The sequence below is a fragment of the Oncorhynchus gorbuscha genome, unplaced genomic scaffold (assembly GCF_021184085.1).
Source record: "Oncorhynchus gorbuscha isolate QuinsamMale2020 ecotype Even-year unplaced genomic scaffold, OgorEven_v1.0 Un_scaffold_222:::fragment_2:::debris, whole genome shotgun sequence".
Taxonomy (NCBI): domain Eukaryota; kingdom Metazoa; phylum Chordata; class Actinopteri; order Salmoniformes; family Salmonidae; genus Oncorhynchus; species Oncorhynchus gorbuscha.
In genome coordinates, this window is record NW_025745105.1 from 1 (window position 1) to 22,500 (window position 22,500).

General features: G+C 45.8%; 1 protein-coding gene across 1 annotated transcript in view; it reads right to left on the reverse strand.

The window, feature by feature from the left end:
- Positions 1 to 4,806: 4,806 nt before the first annotated feature.
- LOC124017475 (protein diaphanous homolog 1) overlaps positions 4,807 to 22,500 on the reverse strand; it is a 48,908-nt gene continuing 31,214 nt past the window's right edge. The window contains exons 3-10 of the mRNA XM_046332683.1: positions 8,684 to 8,782; positions 8,470 to 8,564; positions 8,207 to 8,308; positions 7,639 to 7,878; positions 7,126 to 7,255; positions 5,925 to 6,049; positions 5,501 to 5,665; positions 4,807 to 5,019 (exon numbers count right to left, since the gene is read on the reverse strand). Of these exons, the coding sequence (XP_046188639.1) occupies positions 4,822 to 5,019; positions 5,501 to 5,665; positions 5,925 to 6,049; positions 7,126 to 7,255; positions 7,639 to 7,878; positions 8,207 to 8,308; positions 8,470 to 8,478 (969 nt within the window). The 5' untranslated portion in view covers positions 8,479 to 8,564; positions 8,684 to 8,782 and the 3' untranslated portion in view covers positions 4,807 to 4,821. The remainder of the gene's footprint in view (positions 5,020 to 5,500; positions 5,666 to 5,924; positions 6,050 to 7,125; positions 7,256 to 7,638; positions 7,879 to 8,206; positions 8,309 to 8,469; positions 8,565 to 8,683; positions 8,783 to 22,500) is intronic.

Below are 22,500 nucleotides of genomic sequence, written 5' to 3' on the forward strand. Positions count from 1 at the left end.
AAAAGAAGGGAGGGTGACAGGGGGTGGGGGAGTGATGCATGGGGTTAAAGGTTGTTGTCTTCACCCCCCCCCCCCCCAGCTTAATCCCACTGTAAGCCTAGCGGCAGATGGCTCCTAGATTTGTCTGTCACATCAGAGAAAGTCATACACACACACACACACACACACACACACACACACACACACACACACACACACACACACACACACACACACACACACACACACACACACACACACACACACACACACACACACACACACACACACACACACACACACACACACACACACAGGCCCACAACACAGCTCGCATACCCACCCAAGTGGCCGCGGCACACAACTGCACAGGCAGAAAACATGCAGTGGTGTTTTTATTTTTAACCAAAAGGAGAATACTTCTGGCACAAAACCACTCCCCCCACCTCCGTAAATCACACGCTTGTGTTAAACCCAAAGCCATCCAGTGATAACATCTTCGAGGAAACTGCTTTTGGGTGGGTGTTAACAGCAGCAATAAAGGGACAAACTGGGACCGGTTTTAAAAAGCATGCTATATAGTTTACCAAATGACCTGTACACTAAAATGGGACGACCGTATCCTAGGGCTAAGGCCCTCTCACTGCACAGCATGTATACATTATTGTATGGCGCTACATTGGCTATGGGAAAGACCGTCTAACGATTGAATAGTGCAAATTACACTATCGACTGCCCTATCATTTCTGTAAGTTCGATTTTTAAAATCGTTTTTTATTTTATTTGCATTAATCAATTTGAAACACTTGTTGATAGCTAATTAAATCACATATGATCCCTAAAACTGCTGCACAATACTCATTTAATTAACACAGCCATTGATAATCTATGGTTGGAAATCAATAGGAGAGTGAATGGTGGTCAAGGTCATTATTATCCAGGTCGCAGTTGCAAATGAGAACTTGTTCTCAACTAGCCTACCTGGTTAAATAAAGGTGAAATAAAAAACAAAAATAAAATGCTCTCTGACCAGTGTGTAACGATGACCCTCCCCCACCCAACAAAAACAAGGTGCAGCAAGCAAGGCAGTGAGTTAAAAGGGCATAAACTCTGCTAATCCGGTAATAGCATTAGAGAATCAGCATTAGAGATAAAGCTGGAGAAAATAATTACCAGCTATTCTCTAAAGATGTCCCTTAGACAACCCCCCCACCCCCCACACAGCCTGGTGTCATAATGTGCAGAACAAGAGCACCCCTAATGGTATTACTTGACATATACACACACAAACAAAGACAGACAACAGCCCCCCCTTTGGCCACGAGAGATGGTTTACCCAGCATGACTACCACTCTTGCAGGTCACGTCCACCCCCCACCCCCTTCCTGTCATCCCACCTATCCCTTTCTCCTCTCCCCTTCCCTCCCTCTGTTCGTCGAGGACCAACACTGTCTAATCCCTCTGAGACATCTGTTGCTCTAAGCATTCCCAGTGGCTACACGCCACACACACCCACACACACCCACACCCACCCACCCACCCACACACACTCTCTCTTTCATGCAGCACTGACACCTAGCTGCAGACCTGGGGAACTATGCAGGACTGTTGCTACTGAGGAATATGAACAGGTCCCAGGTCAGCTTAGACTACGGCTGCTGTCCCTAATACAATAGACTTTTGCCATTGTCACTAAACCCTAGAATATATACAGTGAAGACTAAGCATAAATAAACTAGGCCTAAATCCTGATTATAAATGAGCAGTAGTACAGCCTGGCAGTATGTAATATCGCTGTATTTTAATCTTAATTTATATGCTGGTATTATAACTAGAGGTCGACCGATTAATCGGAATGGCCGATTAATTTGGGCCGATTTCAAGTTTTCATAACAATCGGAAATCTGTATTTTTGGGCGCCCATTTCTGTTTATTATTTTTTAAATATTTTTTTATACCTTTTATTTAACTAGGCAAGTCAGTTAAGAACACATTCTTATTTACAATGACTGCCTAGGAACTGTAGGTTAACTGCCTTGTTCAGGGGCAGAACGACAGATTTTCACCATGTCAGCTCAGGGGTTCCAATCTTGCAACTGCACAGTTAACTAGTCCAACGCTCTAACCATTGCACTCCACGAGTAGCCTGCCTGTTACATGAATGCAGTAGAAGCCAAGGTAAATTGCTTAACTAGCATTAAACCTATCTTATAAAAACAATCAATCATAATCACTAGTTATAACTACTAATCCTGTTTAGCAGGCAATATTAACCAGGTGAAATTGTGTCACTTCTCTTGCAACAGTTTGGGCTGCCTGGCTCATTGCGAACTAAATTTGCCAGAATTTTACGTAATTATGACATAACATTGAAGGTTGTGCAATGTAACAGGAATATTTAGACTTAGGGATGCCACCCGTTAGATAAAACACCGAACGGTTCCGTATTTCACTGAAATAATAAACGTTTTGTTTTTCGAAATGATAGTTTCCGGATTCGATCATATTAATGACCAAAGGCTCGTATTTCTGTGTGTTATTATGTTATAATTAAGTCTGATTTGATAGAGCAGTCTGACTGAGGAGCAGCAGGCCCATAATCATTCATTCAAACAGCACTTTCGTGCGTTTTGCCAGCAGCTCTTCGCAAGCCGACTTTAAGCCTATCAGCCTAATGGCTGGTGTAACCAACGTGAAATGGCTAGCTAGTTAGCTGGGTGTGCGCTAATACTGTTTCAAACGTCACTCGCTTTTAGATTTGGAGTAGTTATTTCCCTTGCGCTGCAAGGTCCGCGGCTTTAGTGGAGCGATGGGTAACGATGCTTCGAGTGTGGCTGTTGTCGATGTGTTCCTGGTTCGAGCCCAGGTAGGAGCGAGGAGAGGGACGGAAGCTATACTGTTACACTGGCAATACTTTAGTGCCTATAAGAACATCCAATAGTCAAAGGTATATGAAATACAAATGGTATAGAGAGAAATAGTCCTATAAATACTATATTAACTACAACCTAAATAAAACCTCTTACCTTGGAATATTGTAACCACCAGCTTTCAGATGTTCTCATGTTCTGAGCAAGGAACTTAAACGTTAGCTTTTTTACATGGCACATATTTTACATGGCACACATTACTTTCTTCTCCAACACTTTGTTTTTGCATTATTTAAACCAAATTGAACATGTTTCATTATTTATTTGAGGCTAAATTGGTTTTTGATGTTTTATATTAAGTTAAAATAAGTTAATTCAGTATTATTGCTAATTGTCAATATCACAAAAACATTTAATTCAAAAGAAATCAGGCGATTAATCGGCATCGGCTTTTTTGGTCCTCCAATAATCGGTATCCGTGTTGAAAAATCATAATCGGTCAACCTCTAATTATAACGCGAGTGTTTGTGTGAGAGAAACTGAGGACACAGTCTCTGTTTATTTCACATGGGATTGTTAAGGCCATGAACTCCAAACACACACTGACCTCACAGAGTTCAACCAACTAGTGTGTGTGTGGGAGAGGGGGAGCGTGTGAGAAGCAGGAAGTAAAATGTGAGGCAAAGTAATTAGGAAGAGAGACCTTGAAACACAGGTCAACACGCACTACAAAGACTAGGTGAGTGTGTGTACTGTGTGTGTGTGTTTAACTAGGTTGTGAAGAATACCACGGAGCGTTGGCAGTCCTACCACCTGTATGTAAATGGCCTCTCCCCTCCCAGTCACACACAAATGTGCAGTCAAGTTTCATGGTGAACTGTCGACAATAGGCACTCAAAGCTCTATGAAGGAATGGATGGATGTGTGTGTGTGTGTTTTTTGAATGTCTGTAGTGGTTGACCATGAAAACGGACTCCTTCACGTTCGACACACTGCATGGAAAATTGGTTAAAATGGCAGGTAGATCACTTGCTGCCCCTTTAAAAAGAAAGGGGATAAATTATGGAAAGAATTAGGGAGAGATGGAAGAAAAAGAGGGAGGAGAAGAGCCAGCTGGAACACATCATCAGGAGAGAGGGAAATAATGTGGGTGAGTGCACACACACACACACACACACACACACACACACACACACACACACACACACACACACACACACACACACACACACACACACACACACACACACACACACACACACACACACACACACACACACACACACACACACACACACACACACAGCGCTGTAGCAGAGAGGAATTCTGTTGACTGTGGAACTGTGGAGTCCCAAGGGAGACCAACTGGAGTCAAGAGGAGGAATGTTCCGAAAGTAGGTCAGAGAAAGAAAAGTGGGGGAGGGACAGCTTGTGTGAGAGGGTGTAGAAGGCACAAAAAGTGACTTATTTGTGGTCCGTATGTATGGGTTTCAGCGCATTGCCCTGTGTGTGTGTGTGTGTCAGGATAAGACGGCCACTATCCCAGCCTGTTTGAATCCCAGACAGAGAGGAAAGTATTTGTGGAGCTTGAGAGTTCCTCCATCTTCTTACTCTTTTTCTGAGCAGAAAATCCCTCGTTCCAAAAACAACGGACGAGGGGATAAGACAGAGACTACAGTTTCCTCCACATTTGTATCCTCCGTCTCTCGTTCACACGCTCTTTTCTCTCGCTCTGTGCAGAGATCCTCTATATTAGATTATCTTAGGTCTGCTGTGGATTACTGGAGAACACACACACACACACACACACACACACACACACACACACACACACACACACACACACACACACACACACACACACACACACACACACACACACACACACACACACACACACACACACACACACACACACAGATCCCGCAGTTTAGTGGGCTCTGACTGCCCCCAACTGGTATCAAGGAGAAGTTCAGTTCACAAAACATCCTCCCACCCACACACGTTGACCCACTCCTCTCCCACAGACACTCTGACCTTCGTTGAGGTCCAGTTGTTGGCTTCTCTTCTGTTTCTCCTCCTTCTCCCTGTCCGCCTTCTCTCTGGCCAGCTTTGCTCTCTTGATCTTCTCCTCCGCCTCCCTCCTCTTCGCATTCTCCTTCACGGCTTGCTGAGGGGACATGGACACAAGAGACGGTGAGTGCGTGTGTACGCGAGAGGGGGGAGAGAGCGTGAGCACGCGACACCGAGAAACACTTGAAGAGTTGGCCACGTGCCAAGACAACCGGGTCAAACAAGCCAGCACCTGCACCTGTAGGATCACGGAGCTCTCTTAGTAAACCACAGTCGCAGCTAAACGCTTTAAAATGTGACAGACACACCACGTCAGCCGTTACGAGCGCCATGTCAAAACTAGGAACAGGTGGCAGAACCTGACCCCCAGTTTCCACTCCTCCCTCTTCCCTCTAATGTGTTTGTTTAGGCTAAGAGGGAACTGATAAGGAATTACCTGTAGACTACACCTGCCTACTAACAAAGTAAATATTACTTGCACAGACAGGTGAGGAGAAACGACGCTGTTCGCTATCGACTTCAGTGTGTCGAATTGAACCCAAAATGAGAGACACCCGTGCGCGCGAGCGCACACTCACCTGGAACATGTTCCTGAAGTTGTTGAGGTCGCCAAAGAACTCTTCTACAGAAATCTTGCGAGGGTCGAACACAAAGTAGTCCCCCAGGTCAGAGTACTGCTTCTCCATGTTCTTATGCATCATGTCCAACTTCTCGTACTGCTCTCTGGCACTGCCCACGAAGCTGTGGAGAACAGCGTTAAGGAACACACGGCCCAGCAAACACACAGAGGCCTGCACACTCACACACATTCAGCACGGAAGACCTGGCCTGCAGGAAATGACATCAGAGGATGTGTCCCGGTCTCCGTCGTAGTTCGTAGGGTGTGTGTGAAGCTAATTAGAAACAACACTTTACACGTCATTCTATTGGGTCAGAGGAAGTGAAAAAGACTGGAGTTAAGTTGGACTTCGAGTGAATGTGATTCGCAGTAGTAAAGGATATATTCATTTTCTCTATGAACATGTCCCTGTCACTCTGTGGAGGAGGGAAGGTCTCCAGGTCTTTGTCCAGACTCTTCAGCGCACGGCCCATCTGCTCCAAGTTCTTCTGCAGAGTCTCAGCCGACACTGACACAGGGGTTAGAGGGGAAAAGGGGCAATACATGTCATGAAAGCCAAGGGGATGAGGAGAGAAAAACAAGGAAAGGAAAACTGTGTCCGAATATTTGCATTCCCCCCCCCCCCATCTTAGTTATGAGGGCAGGTGTTAGGTGTAGTCTAGGGTTGGGCAATATTACGATAGCATCGTCTAGCGTCTACTGTCAGCCATCGCCGATGGTGACGACACAGCGATGTGACAGGCGATGGTTTAGCCCATTTAAAAAGTGACTGGCGCCGCGCCGTTTGCCTAAGGGACCGAGTCGGTCAGCACACGAGTGACATTCCCGAGTGATCTGCCTGGGCCCTATTTGCTATTGCCCTATTTCAATAAACAGCCTGTTATTTATGCAAGCCTACAGAACGCAACAGAGTAAAGTAGCCAAGGCGAAAATTCCCCCAAAAGCAGCGCAAAATGTCCAGTCAGATTACTGCTTCTCTCTCTAGCTCTGTATAGCGCAAAGCTATTCCCTATATTTATAACGAACACTCCTTAACTAGATTGGGTCGAGCTGTAATACATTTTTAAAATTAAATTTTAAAAACGCAGGCTATATTCCCTCTCCATTTGATATGAATATGACTTTGGGCCAAGCTACACTTTCATCATTTTACGCTTGCATGGTAGCCAGGGGACTCATAACGAGAGCGATCAAACGATAGCAAGACTATAGACAAAAATGTTGAATTACAAGCTTCAAGTTTAAGCCCATTAAGAAATAAATGATCCGTGCGGGAAAAAATCCATCTAAAAACAAAACCAAAAACGGCCAATAACCTAAACTCCTACTAGGCCTATCATAACTTAAATTTGCATTTAAGCTTTTATGAACAGTAGCCTTTTTCCTAAATATTCTATAGTCCTAAAGTTGCCGCTTTCAAAGAGAACAAGAATGAAAATTAAGAGAGGAGGAAGCAAAACAAGTAGTGTGAAGCACGAGGACGTTGCTTCTATCCAGCCCGTGATTTTATCACTACTTGATCACGATAGGACAAAAAGGTTGACGTTGCCCGACCCTAGTGTGGTCCATGGTTGTCGTGGTTACCTCGGCTGGCCTTCTCCACGTGGATGAGCTCGTCTGGGAAGGTCATGACATCGGGATACTGCTCCTGACAAACGTCAGCCAGGAAGTGCAGCAGCGTCTGCTTCAGGTCAGCCGTCTTGGTATCCCGCAGCTGATTGGACAGAGGGCAAATCAGACAAGAGTTTGATCCCCCTCCCTTTTAAAACCCTCAATGCAGTCTGCTTGTCACGTCCATTTTGTCCTAACCCTGTAGCGTGTATGTAGATATGCGGTTGTGTCTGTGTGTTAGAGAGATCTACACGCGTAAATAAACTATCACCTTGCAGAAGTAGTGGATGTTGAATGTGAAGGCCTCTGAGTGACGTGCATGTGTGGATATGTACACGTGCTTCACACACACACACACACACACACACACACACACACACACACACACACACACACACACACACACACACACACACACACACACACACACACACACACACACACACACACACACACACACACACACACACACACACACACACACACCTTGCAGAGGTAGCTGATGCTGAATCCGAAGGCCTTGGCGTTGCGGGAACCGGCGTTCATGTAGTTGCCCACCAGCAGGATGATCTGCAGCAGCTGGGAGAAGGTGGTGCTCTTCCTCAGCTCCTCGCAGGCCGCTGTCACGGACACCACGTCTGGCTTGATGTTGTTCAGCTGCTCCTCAAACTGCAGCCGGAACAAGATGGCCGTCAGCCGAGGCTTCAGCCGCTTCACCGTTGACATCTGGAGGCGGGAGCGAAGGGAGTATTGGAGACCATGACAGACACAAGAGGTAAATGTGTTATAAATGATTTCTGAAGCATCTTTTTAGTGCAAACGAACACTTACAAAAAGGCTTTATAGAGCATTCACAAGTTATGTTGCCTTTAAAGTGGGTTGGGAGGGATTGTATTTCCTGGTAGTGTTTGACTAGGGTCAATGGGTTTGTGTGTGTAGTTGGCTAGTTCGTGTTTTCCAAGTCTAATGTATTACGCTATGGGTTATTCAGGCCAATCAGAGCTTTGTTAACTGCTCATTTTTCCACATAATAGCGTGTGTGTTCTGTTCTCACCACGACTCCAAACTGCTCGGCCTCTGCCAGGTCTTCATACTCGTCTTTCATCTCACCCAGAACATTTAGCGTTTCCTGTTCAGGCAGCTGCTTGATAAGATTCTACACAGACAAAGAGAGAGACACAGAGAACATTAATTTACAAACAGGACAAATACAACATTTGAATGCATAAAAACGCACGCATAGGAAACACAGACTCGGCTCACGTTCAGCCAGCAAGCCAGACAGACAAACAAAGACACCCTCTCTCTGGTCTGTACCTGCACCATGGACTCAGAGAGCAGCTTCTCGTTGACCTCCAGGATGACGTTCTTGATCTCCTCGTAGGGCAGACGGAACGAGCCCAGGAAGATGGCTGAAACACACAGCCAGTCAGAGCTCACACACACACACAACAACACGTGACTGCTAGATCATTTGCTGCATTGTAACCCTGAGAAGCTGAGCATAGTGGATGGTGGTGACGGCACTCACAAAGGTTCTGAGATGATTTGGAGTCCAACACCTTCAACTCTTTCACCTTCTTCTTCTGGGTTGTTTTCTTTTCCTCCTCTCCCTCCTGGTCTTTCTTAGCTATTCACAGAGAAAGAGAGAGCGAGAGAGAGCGAGAGAGAGAGAGAGAAGAGAGAGAGAAGAGAGAGAGCGAGAGCGAGAAGAGAGAGAAGAGAGAGAGAAGAGAGAGAGAGAAGAGAGAGAGCGAGAGAGAGAGAAGAGAGAGAGAAGAGAGAGAGAAGAGAGAGAGAGAAGAGAGAGAGAGAAGAGAGAGAGAAGAGAGAGAGAGAGAGAGAGAGAGCGAGAGCGAGAGAGAGAGCGAGAGAGAGCGAGAGCGAGCGAGAGAGCGAGAGAGAGAGAGCGAGAGAGAGCGAGAGAGCGAGAGAGAGAGCGAGAGAGAGAGCGAGAGGTGAAGATTTTATATTGTTAATATTTGGTCTTCAGTAGCTCAGTTGGTAGAGCACGGCAACTAAGTCACTTTAGATAAAAGCTAAAATGGCAAGAGGTCAATCCCGAGGCACATTTCAACTGGAGGGAGGAGATAGATGGCGCGCAAGAGGGTAAAAAAAGGAACATGGCAGTGGAGAGGAGGCCACGGTGACCATTTTAAAGCATATGACAAGGAAAACAGAAAGAGTGATATAACAGAGGTGACAAGAGAAACAGTATGATAGAACAAGAGGGGGGGAGAGGTGGATGTAGATAGAGAGAGAGTTGCCCTTTTCGTGCGTCTCCCACCTCCAGCTGTAGAACGTCATGGAGGTGTTGGGAGCATTGTAACGTTACACCTCGGAGTAGACGGGAGAAACAGCACTCCAGCACCACGGGGGAAGAATTTTCACGTCGCACAAGGCTACTGGACATAGTTCTCATGCAGATGGACATGGAGGGCTCGGAGGCAGGCACAAAGCAACAGCGAACACACCACCATACACATTCAAACTGTTGGGACAAGGGTCAGGAACTTGTCTGTGGGGAGTGTGTGTACTTCTGGGTTGAGTTCAGTGTGTTGGACACACACACACACACACACACAAAAAAAATAATTGTACGCACAAAATAATTTAGCTAACAGGGATCTTGATCCAGGAAGCGATTGAATGTCTCTGCTGTAACCAAGAAGCTTGATCTTGCTAAGTTAGCAAGCTTCAGCCTTGAGCTTGATCAAATTTATTTAACACATCTTAGATTTCTTATGGTTATACTTAACTTATAGTTAGTTATAAGCAGTGACATAGCATGCACCCCCCCCAAAAAAAAAATATGACTTTGTATTTTTAAAATGGTTTTTGAAAATCATACATTCGGTATTTCGAAATATACCATATAGTGCATTCGGAAAGTATTCAGACACCTTGACTTTTACCACATTTTGTTACGTTACAGCCTTTATTCTAAAATGGCCGCCCGGCCAAACTGAGCAATCGGGGGAGAAGGGCCTTGGTCAGGGAGGTGACCAATAACCCGATGGTCACTGACAGACCTCCAGAATTCCTCTATGGTGATGGGAGAACCTTCCAGAAGGACGACCATCTTTGCAGCCCTCCGCCATTCAGTTCTTTGGTATGATGAAACCAAGATTGAACTCTTTGGCCTGAATGCCAAGCGTCGCGTCTGGAGGAAACCTGGCACCAACCCTACGGTGAAGCATGGTGGTGGCAGGGACACAAGGCGGGATCGAGGTAAAGATGAACGGAGCCAAGTACAGAGCTATTCTTGATGAAAACCTGCTCCAAAGTGCTCAGGACCTCAGACTGGGGCAAAGGTTCAACTTCCAACGGGACATTCACCCTAAGCACACAGCCACCACAACGCAGGAGTGGCTTCGGGACAAGTCTCTGAATGTCCTTGAGTGGCCCTGCCAGAGCCCGGACTTGAACCTGATCAAACATCTCTGGAGACCTGAAAATAGGTGTGCAGCGACGCTCCCCATCCAACCTGACAGAGCTTGAGAGGATCTGCAGAGAAGAATGGGAGAAAGACCCCAAATACAGGTGTGCCAAGCTTGTAGCATCATACCCAAGAAGACTTAACGCTACAATTGCTGCCAAAGGTGCTTTAACAAAGTACTGAGTAAAGGGTCTGAATACTTATGTAAATGTGATATTTAAGTTAATAAACCTGCAAAAATGTCTAAAACAGAGTTCTTGCTTTGTGATTATGGGGTATTGTGTGTAGATTGATGAGTAAAACAGGTTTCATCCATTTTAGAATAAGTCTAATGTAACAAAAAAAGGTCAGTCAATCCGGAAAATGTCAAGACCTTTAAAAGTTTCTTCCACAATCACCCGACCTCAACTCAATTGAGATGGTTTGGGATGAGTTGGACCACAGAGTTAAGGAAAAGCAGCCAACAACTCCTTCAAGACAGTTGGAAAAGCATTCCAGGTGAAGCCGGTTGAGAGAATGCCAAGAGTGTGCAAAGCTGTCAAGGCAAAGGGTGGCTACTTTGAAAAAACTCTAATATATTTAGATTTGTTTAACACTTTTTTGGTTACTACATGATTCCATATTTGTTATTTCATAGTTTTGATGTCTTTATTATTCTACAATGTAGAAAATAGTAAAAAATAAAGGAAAACCCTGGAATGAGTAGGTGTGTCCAAACTTTTGACTGGTACTGTATATATAACTACTACAACAGTACTACTACTACAGTACTACCACTACAGTACTACCACTACAGTACTACCACAGTACACTGTATAATAAAGAGCAGGCCTTGTCTGAGGCCCCACTCTCTCAGTCTCTCTCTCACACTCCACCACTCACAGCCACTACTGAACAGCATTGTTTGTTTCACTTGGGCATCATGACCTCCTGTTAGCATCTTTGTCACCTGTCTGCTCTCTGTGGGTAGCATATGTGTTTTCCCTGTGTGACAACAAGCATATGTTGCCTTCGTATGTACCTAATGTATTGTGTGTGTGTGTGTGTGTTAACGTGTCTGAGTGTGCATAATGTGCACTGTCTGTATTGTCAATAGGAATCATAAACACCATTGTGTCTCGCACACTCTGTCCTGGAACCTACAGAGAGCAGGAAGACTATCAGGATATCCGCCGTAACACACACGGACAGAGACAAACACACAGGGACATAGACACACACAATCAGAGACAAATAGAGATGGACATCCCTTCAAATGAGCGGATTCGGCTTATCCAGCCAAACCCGTTCCTGACAGGTGTATAAAATCGAGCACACCACCATGCAATCTCCACAGACAAGCATTGGTTGTGGAAATGCGTTCAATGAACTGATGAATCACTCTTCGCCATCTGGCAGTCCGACAGACGAATCTGGGTTTGGCAGCTGCCAGGAGAAATCTACCTACATGAATGCATAATGCCAACTGTAAAGTTTGGTGGAGGAGGAATAATGGTCTTAGCTGTTTTTCCTGGCTCAGGCTAGGCCCCTTAGTTCCAGTGAAGGGAAAGCAAAACGCTACAGCATACAATGACATTCTAGGCAAATGTGTGCTTCCAGCTTTGTGGCAACAGTTTGGGAAAGGCCCTTTCCTGTTTCAGCATGACAATGCCCCTGTGCACAAAGCGAGGTCCATACAGAAATGGTTTGTTGAGATCGGTGTGGAAGAACTTAACTGGCCTGCATAGAGCCCTGACCTCAACTCCATCGAACACCTTGGGATGAATTGGAACAGACTGCGAGCCAGACCTAATTGCCCAACATCAGTGCCCAACCTCAATAATGCTTGTGGCTGAATGGAAGTCCCCACAGTAATGTTCAAACATCTAGTGGAAAGAAGAGTGGAGGCTGTTACAGCAGCAAATTAGAGACCAACTCCATATTAATGAATCTGGAATGAGATGTTCGACGAGCAGGTGTCCACATACTTTGTCACGTAGAGGGAACAAGAGTGCGAGAGAAGAGGGGATGAGAGGAGAGAGAGGGGATGAGAGTGTGCTCTTATGCTTATTATAGTACATGATGCGCTCTAGCCAATCAGAGCACAGCCCTCTGATAAGCTTTCCTATGACGTTGTCGTCGACACACGTAGTCATTACATCACTATCACAAAACGGGTCCTAGGCAGAGGGCAAAAACGGGTCCTAGGGCAAAAACGGGTCCTAGGGCAAAAACGGTCCTAGGGCAAAAACGGGTGCTAGGACGAGGGCAAAACGGGTGCTAGGACGAGGGCAAAACGGGTGCTAGGACGAGGGCAAAACGGGTGCTAGGACGAGGGCAAAACGGGTGCTAGGACGAGGGCAAAACGGGTGCTAGGACGAGGGCAAAACGGGTGCTAGGACGAGGGCAAAACGGGTGCTAGGACGAGGGCAAAACGGGTGCTAGGACGAGGGCAAAACGGGTGCTAGGACGAGGGCAAAACGGGTGCTAGGACGAGGGCAAAACGGGTCCTAGGACGAGGGCAAAGCAGGTCCTAGGACGAGGGCAAAACGGGTCCTAAACCGAGGGCAAAACGGGTCCTAGGACAAGGGCAAAACAGCTGCACACATACAGGTTCTCTCATTTATGGTGCAATGGCACCCCTACTGGCCACTGATAACACACCACTCACACTAAACTGCCACAATGGGGGGAGAACACTGACACACACATGGCATGTCCATTAGCAAACACACAAACGTTCTCGTTTTATAGTACATGCTGTAGTTCTATTGCTCCCCACCCGCACAAAGGGGACCCCTTACTCACCCCCATACGCCCCCTCCCCCCGGTTACCCCACCACAGCCCCCTGCCTCTCCAACAGCTGTCTGGCACTGAGACAAGTGTGTGTGTGTGTGTGTGTGTGTGTGTGTGTGTGTGTGTGTGTGTGTGTGTGTGTGTGTGTGTGTGTGTGTGTGTGTGTGTATGCGCTCAAGTCTTTTCGTTACTGTTCAACTAACATTACAAATCTATCTCCTGCTAAAAGAGACAAACAAAGAAGGAGAGGAGGGTTAAGGAGAAGAGCCAAGTCATGCAGTAGTTGAATAGTTAAAGCTTAAATAAAGGTTAAACATTTTTCTTTAAAGTCTGTCGGAGTGAGTGTCTGTACAAAAATGAGACTGTTTATCAGTCACCAGGCATGAACTGTTATTCATCCCCCCATCCTCTTCTCTCTCTCTTCCCCTCTCGCTCCTTAAAAGGACAGAATCTGTGTGAGGAGGTGACTGCTCGCTGCCTTGGAGCGAAGAAAAGAGAGAAACAGGAAAGAACAAAAAAAAAATCAACCCCTTCTCAGAGAAAAGCTCTTATTTCATCCATTTCCCTCTCCTCTTTCATTCTCTCATTACCACTCCCTGCATGCGGAGTAGACTGGACCAAGGTTATTTTGATTCTAAAAGCTTACAGATGGCAGAATCCATTGTGTGCATATGGAGGAAAAGAGTGGCTCATGACACACCTCTACTGGCCAGCTGGGAGAAGTGCACTCAACATTATATAACTTGAATAGAACTTCCCCCCCATACAACATTCTTCTGCCCAGAGTTTCTCCCCAGCTAGAAGTGGAGGAGAGGGTTTTAGGTTTCGAGAGTCATATTCTTAAGGTTTGGACTGAGAGGCTCCTGATATTATGCTTCTACATGTCTAGCTGCCACACACACACACACACACACACACACACACACACACACACACACACACACACACACACACACACACACACACACACACACACACACACACACACACACACACACACACACACACACACACAACTTTTCTCCTGCTTACAAAGTCTTGAACTTCACAACCTTAATTCAATATGTTTAGACTGGAAGCCTCACGCGTTCAATTTGAAAATTAAGTTACTCTAAAAGTTTGAATGGAATGTACGTGACAAAGACTGGAGAGAAAATGGAGAGCATGGGGAAGGGAGAGGCTAAAAAGTGGCATGAGGTCTTTTGTCTAAACTTAACAGAAGGACAGCTGACTGAGACTTGGTCCCTTTAAACTTTAAAATGTGCACATTACGCCATGGTGTGTGTGTGTGTGTGTGTAAAGAGAGAAAGAATAGGGGGGTTCCAGAATAACCTCGGACTGAAAGAGCCCCTTCATCCTGTTTTTCTTTCTGAAAGGAAGCAGGGAAAATGGATTCCTGGCAGTGCATGTGGAGCCCAACAGCAGATGGCTGGGTGGGGCAGGGGGGGAAGGGAAGCAGGATGTGGGAGGGCCAGGCTGGGTGGGAGGGGTTAGGGGAGGGGCCAGGACTGTGCTCACTTGCGCACCCCTGGTGTCTGAACAGTGGAGCTGCTTGGAAGAATTACTCCACTGACCCACAGCGCACACATGTCATCTCATAAAGGCTGTATAAAGTTGAAAATGATTTAAACAGCAAATATCAAATCATGACAAAATGAGAATGTCATTTATTTGTCATTTCCACCAGTCATCAGCTTGCATGTGTGCTGTGATGGTATGGTACAGTCACATGACAAAAAGTACCATCTGGAGAATGTAAAACCTTTGTATAAGTCCAAACAATGAAGTTATATATGGTTGGAAGAGTAGCCCTAGTGTATAAGTACAGACAACATATATTTATTTACATTAATGACCTACATCATTGAGTTAAGTCCCAAAACACATTTTTAAAGTACACTAAAAGCCTCTAAAACTCAATTGGACCTCTTCAATCCGTTTCCGACCAAATTTCATAAAGTCTCAACATAATGCAGCTCTACTTCATGTATATCTATTTCATGTATTGAACCCTTATGACATCCTCACATTTACATAATCTTATAACATCTCCCCAGAACTACATACATATATATTTTAACCATTTTAAATGTACTTTCTAATCATTGAACTAGCTGTGAGTACTGAGTGTACAAAACATTAAGAACACCTGCTCTTCCTGTGACAAACTGACCAGGTGAATCAAGGTGGAAGCTACGATCCCTTATTGATGTCACTTGTTAAATCCACTTCAATCAGTGTAGATGAAGAGGAGACAGGTTGAAGAAGTCTTGAGAAATGGAATGTGTGTATGTGCCATTCAAAGGGTGAATGGACAAAAGAGTTAAGTGTCTTTCAACGGGGTATGGTAGTAGGTACCACGCGCACCGGTTTGTGTCAAGAACTGCATGCTACTGGGTTTGTCCCACTTAACAGGTTACCGTGTGTATCAAGAATGATCCACCACCCAAAGGACATCCAGCCAACTTGACACAACTGTGAGAAGCATTGGAGTCATCATGGGCCAGCATCCCTGTGGAACGCTTTCAACACCTTGTAGAGTGGGTGGGTGGTGGTGGTGGTGGTGGGGTGCAACTCAATATTAGGAAGGTGTTCTTAATGTTTTGTACACTTCGTGTATATGCCAGTGATCCATGTGCTGTAGAACAAAAGAGTCACTCATGTAGATGGCTGTATGTATGGTGATGCGTGGAGTATGAGTGACCTCTACTGGCTAAACCACAGTACTGTTTCTAGAGTAATGTATCAGCCAACAGTAAGGAACACCACGGCCCTAGTGGTTACTACTCTGTCACTCTCTGTGAGAGTGACCCTGAGAGTGTATGAGAGGGTGTGTGTTCTAGAGAGAAAGGTTGTGTGTGTGTGTGTTATTCTCTCAGGGCCGTTCTGACCTCTCTCTGCTCTCCTGGCCATGAAGGTCTGCAGTGATGACGCACTCACACCATGCAGCCTGCATCAGTGATGAAGCACACACACACACACACACACACACACACACACACACACACACACACACACACACACACACACACACACACACACACACACACACACACACACACACACACACACACACACACACGCTATTCAACCTGCATCACTGATAAGGCACTACAGCTGACACACAGACACAGATTCACCTTGAACTCATTCTCACTGCTGCCACAACCACATAAACAGCTCATAAACCCCCCTTTAAAACACCCGGACGATACACACACACACACACAGGGCGAGAAGAGGCAGTTAGAGGTTAGCTGTAATGCGCTACCACTGGCTGTGGTTATTAAATCAGCCCTATATCAGCCACTCTCCCTGGGACATGAGCTAAGATTTACTACTGCAATTACACCAGCTAATTAAAACAGAGAGAGGGGGGGGGGGCGAGAGGAGAGCAAGAGAGGGGGAGAGAGAGAGGGGGGAGAGAGAGAATAATAGGGAGTGTGTTTGCGAAATTAAGAGGGAGGAGAGGACAGTTAAAGGGAGAGAGAGGGCCATAAAACGAGTCAAACAAAGGAAATGGAGAGAAAGAGGGAGAGAGAGAGAGAAAGAAGGGAGGGAGAGAGAGAGAGAGAGAGAGAGAGAGAGAAAGAGAAAGGGTGAGGGCTATGTGCGCAAATGTTTCCTCTTCTCATCCACTTCACTTTGCCATTGACCTTGAGTTCCACACAACCACACCCACACACAAAATCACACACACCTCAGATTCATCCTCTCCCCGTCCCTCCTTCACACTCCAGAGGACTCAGACAAGCCCAACCAGCGCTGGAGGGGGTTGACACTTGCCCGCCCGCTCGCCCACCCTCCATGTGTGTGTGTGCGTATGTACGTGTACGTGTGTGTGTGTGTGGTGCTCGAAAAATCCACTAGTGGTTGGTACACGGTGTGGAGCGCGAGCAGAGAGAGGACGTCCTTGAGGATGTAGTATTGGCCTTGCCGTCAAACGGCTCCCTCTAGGGTGGTTGACGGGGTACTGCAAGCTGTCTCGGAAAATATTAGATCAGTCGCAACACAACCGCAACACAACCGCAACACAACCGCAACACAACCGCAACACAACCGCAACACAACCGCACGACACTGACAGATTGTCATGTGGTAGTCATGTAGACACCGTACACACACACACTGTGTTCTAACCCTCTAGGTAACAACCGCCTAGGGCTATGGAAGGGTTTGGAGCAGTACTTCTGCCGCTCTGAAATATTAACACGCTCATTCTGGACAGACACCAGGAAAGGAGGAGGAAGAAAGTGGAAAGGAGGCAGAGATAAAAAGGGGAAAGAAACGTCGGGCTTCAGTGTCAGGCCACAGAGGAGTGCAGACATTCACTCGGTTAACACCCCCCCCCCGCCCCCTGTTCCCTTCCTCAGTCTCCATCTCCATCCGTCTGCTTCTCCTCCCAGGCATCTCTCTCTGCTTCAGTGAGGAGGACAAAGGAAAGCACTCTCTCTCTCTCTCTCTAGCTCGCTCTCTCCCCCTGTCTCCTTGGGCTAGCCTTGCAGGCTTGATTAGCAGTCGCGAGTTGACCACATGGTGGAAACAGACTGACACGCGCACACGACGAATAGGAGGCAGAGAGAGCGTTTCAGCGGGATCCATAGGCCCCTGGGCTCTGCCTTTAGAAGACATGGGGGCGGGGAGAGGGATACTGCCCTTTAAAATGTCACACAGTGCTCGCAGGGCATGAAAAAAAAACACACACACTTGAGAAAAAGATGTCGGATCTAAATGTCTTCAAGCCACCATAGAGACTTCTGTTCCTGTTATTGTCACTCTCGCTTTCTCTGCCAGTCTCAGGGTCTGGCCAGGGCTCACATAGGCACGGATGAAGAGGAGGAGGAATAGGGGGGAGGGAGATGAGGAAGAAAGCAAGAAGAGAGAAGGAGGGTATGGAGAGGAGATGATGAGGGGCGAGAGAGGGGGGAAAGGGAGATAGATAGGGGGAGAGGGGTATGAACGGGGACAGCCCCAGCGAGACCCGGCCTCAATCACAAGGATTAGCTCTGAGCAGCCAGCTAGCGTCTCTGTCCGTCTGTCTGCCACAGATGATCAGGAACAAGATTTAATCCAACTGCTAAAACGGGGGCCTGGCTCTCCTCTTTCATCCACATAAAGGGAACCTACATACAGTAGTGTAGCGCGCGTGTGTGTGTGCAGGGTTTCAGACTTAACATTTTCCACTGGTTGCACTAGCGCTACTAAGTTTTTCAGTTGGTGGCACCAGGCCATGATTTCGGTGCACCATTTATTTCCCCCCTCCTGGCATTACGCAATATAAAAAACGAGTAGCATGTTGAACAGTCATTCACAGTGCTTTATTAAAAAGTCTAGTCTACTGAGATGGTGTTCAAGAAAAAAGTTGTTTCAACTCCTCAGGTTGTGGTTCAACATGTATCTTTTTAAATGTTCAACTCAATCCAGTGATTGTCAATGCATTTTTTTTGGGTAGCCAATTGGATTAATAATGAGCAAAACCATTTCTAATATTTTACCGAGTTACAGTTCATATAAGGAAAATCAGTCAATTTAAATAAATAAATTAGGCCCTAATCTATGAGTTTCATATGACTGGGCAGGGAGTGCAGCCGCTTGGCAGCCAGGCCCACATGCTGGGGAGACAGGCCCAGCCAATCAGAATGATTATTTTTCCACATAATGGCTTTATTTTGGACAGAAATACACCGCTCCCCCAACACATTACTTTTATATTTTTGTTAAGTGGAATAAAATATATTTTACTGTTAAATTGGGTTCCAGAAATTATGTACTTTATGTTCAATCGAGATTAATTTGCCTGCATCTTTATGTGCACTAATATCAATATCAAATAGCTTTGTTATAAAATTGAGCAAAAAAATTTAAATGTTTTAATTATACCTACAGAAAGCTGAGAACCTTGTCTTTAATTGTGACAACAGGGTAGCTGTGTTTTCCCTGCAATTGGATTTGAAATGTTATACAATAAGAACATTTCTCTTTCTCCTGGAGCATTATTCCCTCCGGTAAAGGAAAGAGAGTGGCTGCTCAAAACAGCTGCAGTCTCGAGCAAAACAGGTAAAGGGGCAAGCAGGCGGGGACTTTCAATACAGGAATCATAAGGATACCATACTTTATCAAATCATGGTTTTAGCCCCCCCATAAAAAACATTGTCACAGGGTCGCAAAATCTGTCTAAATGGTCACAGTCTGGAGCCCTGTGTGTGTGTGTTGTGCATGTGTGTGTGTGTGTGCGTGCGCGTGTAGTGTAACCATACAGCCTATATACTCTCTAGAGAAAAGCCCACTAGTTCTGTTCCCAGTGAGTCACACACACCATCAGGAGATCATGGACCCAGTGACTGCGGAGGTTTGGACCCAGTGACTGCGGAGGTTTGGACCCAGTGACTGCGGAGGTTTGGACCCAGTGACTGCGGAGGTTTGGACCCAGTGACTGCGGAGGTTTGGACCCAGTGACTGCGGAGGTTTGGACCCAGTGACTGCGGAGGTTTGGACCCAGTGACGGCTGAGGTTTAGACACAGTGACTGCTGAGGTTTAGACACAGTGACTGCGGAGGTATAGAGGTTGCCAGATACACCCAGATATCCTATCCTATTATCTACAAAGGTGGACTCCAACTGTTTGGTCTGATTGCAGGTTAAGCCCACCATGGTTCCCATAGCGTTTATAATATCCGTTTCAGCCCCATACAAACAAAGACACAAATACTGAGACCCCCCCCACAAACCAAAAATCCTCTCCTAAAACATCTGTTTCTCAAACCCTCGAAGGAATTGGTCACAATTATACGGGCACACAAAACCAACACGCACACAGTTCTAATCCAGCCATGTGCTTACTGACCTGTCGAGATGGAAGGGCTATGAAGCCAGTCAACGGCCCAAACAGGCCACGACGTGTGTGGAAGCTGATTTACTGTACAACCCCCCCTACCCCCAAGAGGTTAGCCTCTGTCTCCTTTCTCAACTGGCTTAGTGTGCTGCAAAATATTTTGTGTGTGTGTAAGACGGTCTAGTACAGATAGACACCATAGTCTGTGTAATCCAGTCAGACGGGAGCTAAAGCTGCAGTTAACTCCAGAGACTGTCAGAACAGCTCCAGGGAGAAGAAAGGAGAAGGAAAAAGAAATCGGCCTTTACACACGGCAGTTACCACAGATCGCTTCAGCACTGAGACATACAGCTGAAGTGAGAAGTTTACATACACCTTAGCAAACTACATTTAAACTCAGTTTTTCACAATTCCTGACATTTAATCCTAGTAAAAATTCCCTGTTTTAGGTCAGTTAGGATCACCACTTTATTTTAAGAATGTGAAATGGCAGAATAATAGTAGAGAGAATTATTTATTTCAGCTTTTATTTCTTTCATCACATTCCCAGTGGGTCAGAAGTTTACAAACACTCAATTAGTATTTGGTAGCATCGCCTTCAATTGTTTAACTTGGGTCAAACGCCTCGGGTAGCCTTCCACAAGCATCCCACAATAAGTTGGGTGAATTTTGGCCCATTCCTCCTGACAGAGTTGGTGTAACAGAGTTAGGTTTGTAGGCCTCCTTGCTTGCACACGCTTTTTCAGTTTTGCACACAAATTTTCTGTAGGATTGAGGTCAGGGCTTTGTGATAACCTCGACTTTGTTGTGCTTAAGCCAATTTGTCACAACTTTAAGTACAGTCGTGGCCAAAAGTTTTGATGAATGACACAAAAAATGTTGAAGTCGGCTGCCTCAGTTTGTATGACGGCAATTTCCATATACTCTAGAATGTTATGAAGAGTGATCAGATGAATTGCAATTCATTACACAGTCCCTCTTCGCATTGCAAATGAACTGAATCCCCAAAAACGATTTCCACTGCATTTCAGCCCTGACACAAAAGGACCAGCCGACATCATGTCAGTGATTCTCACGTTAACACTGGTGTGAGTATTGACGAGGAAAAGGCTGGAGATCACTCGGTCATGCTGATTGAGTTTGAATAACAGACTAGAAGCTTCAAAAGGAGGGTGGTGCTTGGAATCATTGTTCTTCTTCTGTAAAACATGGTTACCTGCAAGGAAACGTGCCGTCATCATTGCTTTGCACAAAAAGTGCTTCACAGGCAAGGATATTGCTGCCAGTAAGAATGCACCTAAATCAACCATTATCGGATCATCAAGAACTTCAAGGAGAGCGGTTCAATTGTTGTGAAGAAGGTTTCAGTGCGCCCAAAAAAGTCCAGCAAGCGCCAGGACCATCACCTAAAGTTGATTCAGCTGCGGGATCGGGGCCCCACCAGTGCAGAGCTTACTCAGGAATGGCAGCAGGCAGGTGTGAGTGCATGTGCACGCACAGTGAGGGGAAGACTTTTAGAGGATGGCATGGTGTCAAGAAGGGCAGCAAAGCCACTTCTCTCCAGGAAAACCATCAGGGACAGACTGAGGTAAAGTCATTTTCTCTGATGAATCCCTTTTCTGATTGTTTGGTGCATCTGGAAAAAAGCTTGTCATGAGAAGACAAGGTGAGAGCCACCATCAGTCCTGTGTCATGCAAACAGTAAAGAATCCCAAAAACATTCATATGTGGGTTGCTTCTCAGCCAAGGGAGTGGGCTCACTCACAATTTTGCCTAAGAACACAACCATGAATAAAGAATGGTACCAACATATCCTCCGAGAGCAACTTCTTCCAACCATCCAGGAAGTTTGCTGATGAACAATGCATTTTCCAGCATGATGGAGCACCTTGCCATACGGCAAAAGTGATAACTACGTGGCTCGGGGAACAAAACATTGATATTTTGGGTCAAAGACCAGGAAACCCCCCAGATCTTAATCCCATTGAGAACTTGTGGTCGATCCTCAAGAGGCGGGTGGACAAACAAAAATCTACAAATTCTGACAAATTCCAAGCATTGATTATGCAAGAATGAGCTGCCATCAGTCAGGATGTGGCCCAGAAGTTAATTGTACAGCATGCCAGGACGGATTGCAGAGGTCTTGAAAAAGAAGGGTCAACACTGCAAATATTGACTCTTTGCATCAAGTTCATATAATTGTCAATAAAAGCCTTTGACACTTGTGAAATGCTTATAATTATACTTCAGTATTCCATAGAAACATCTGACAAAAATATCTAAACACACTGAAGCAGCAAA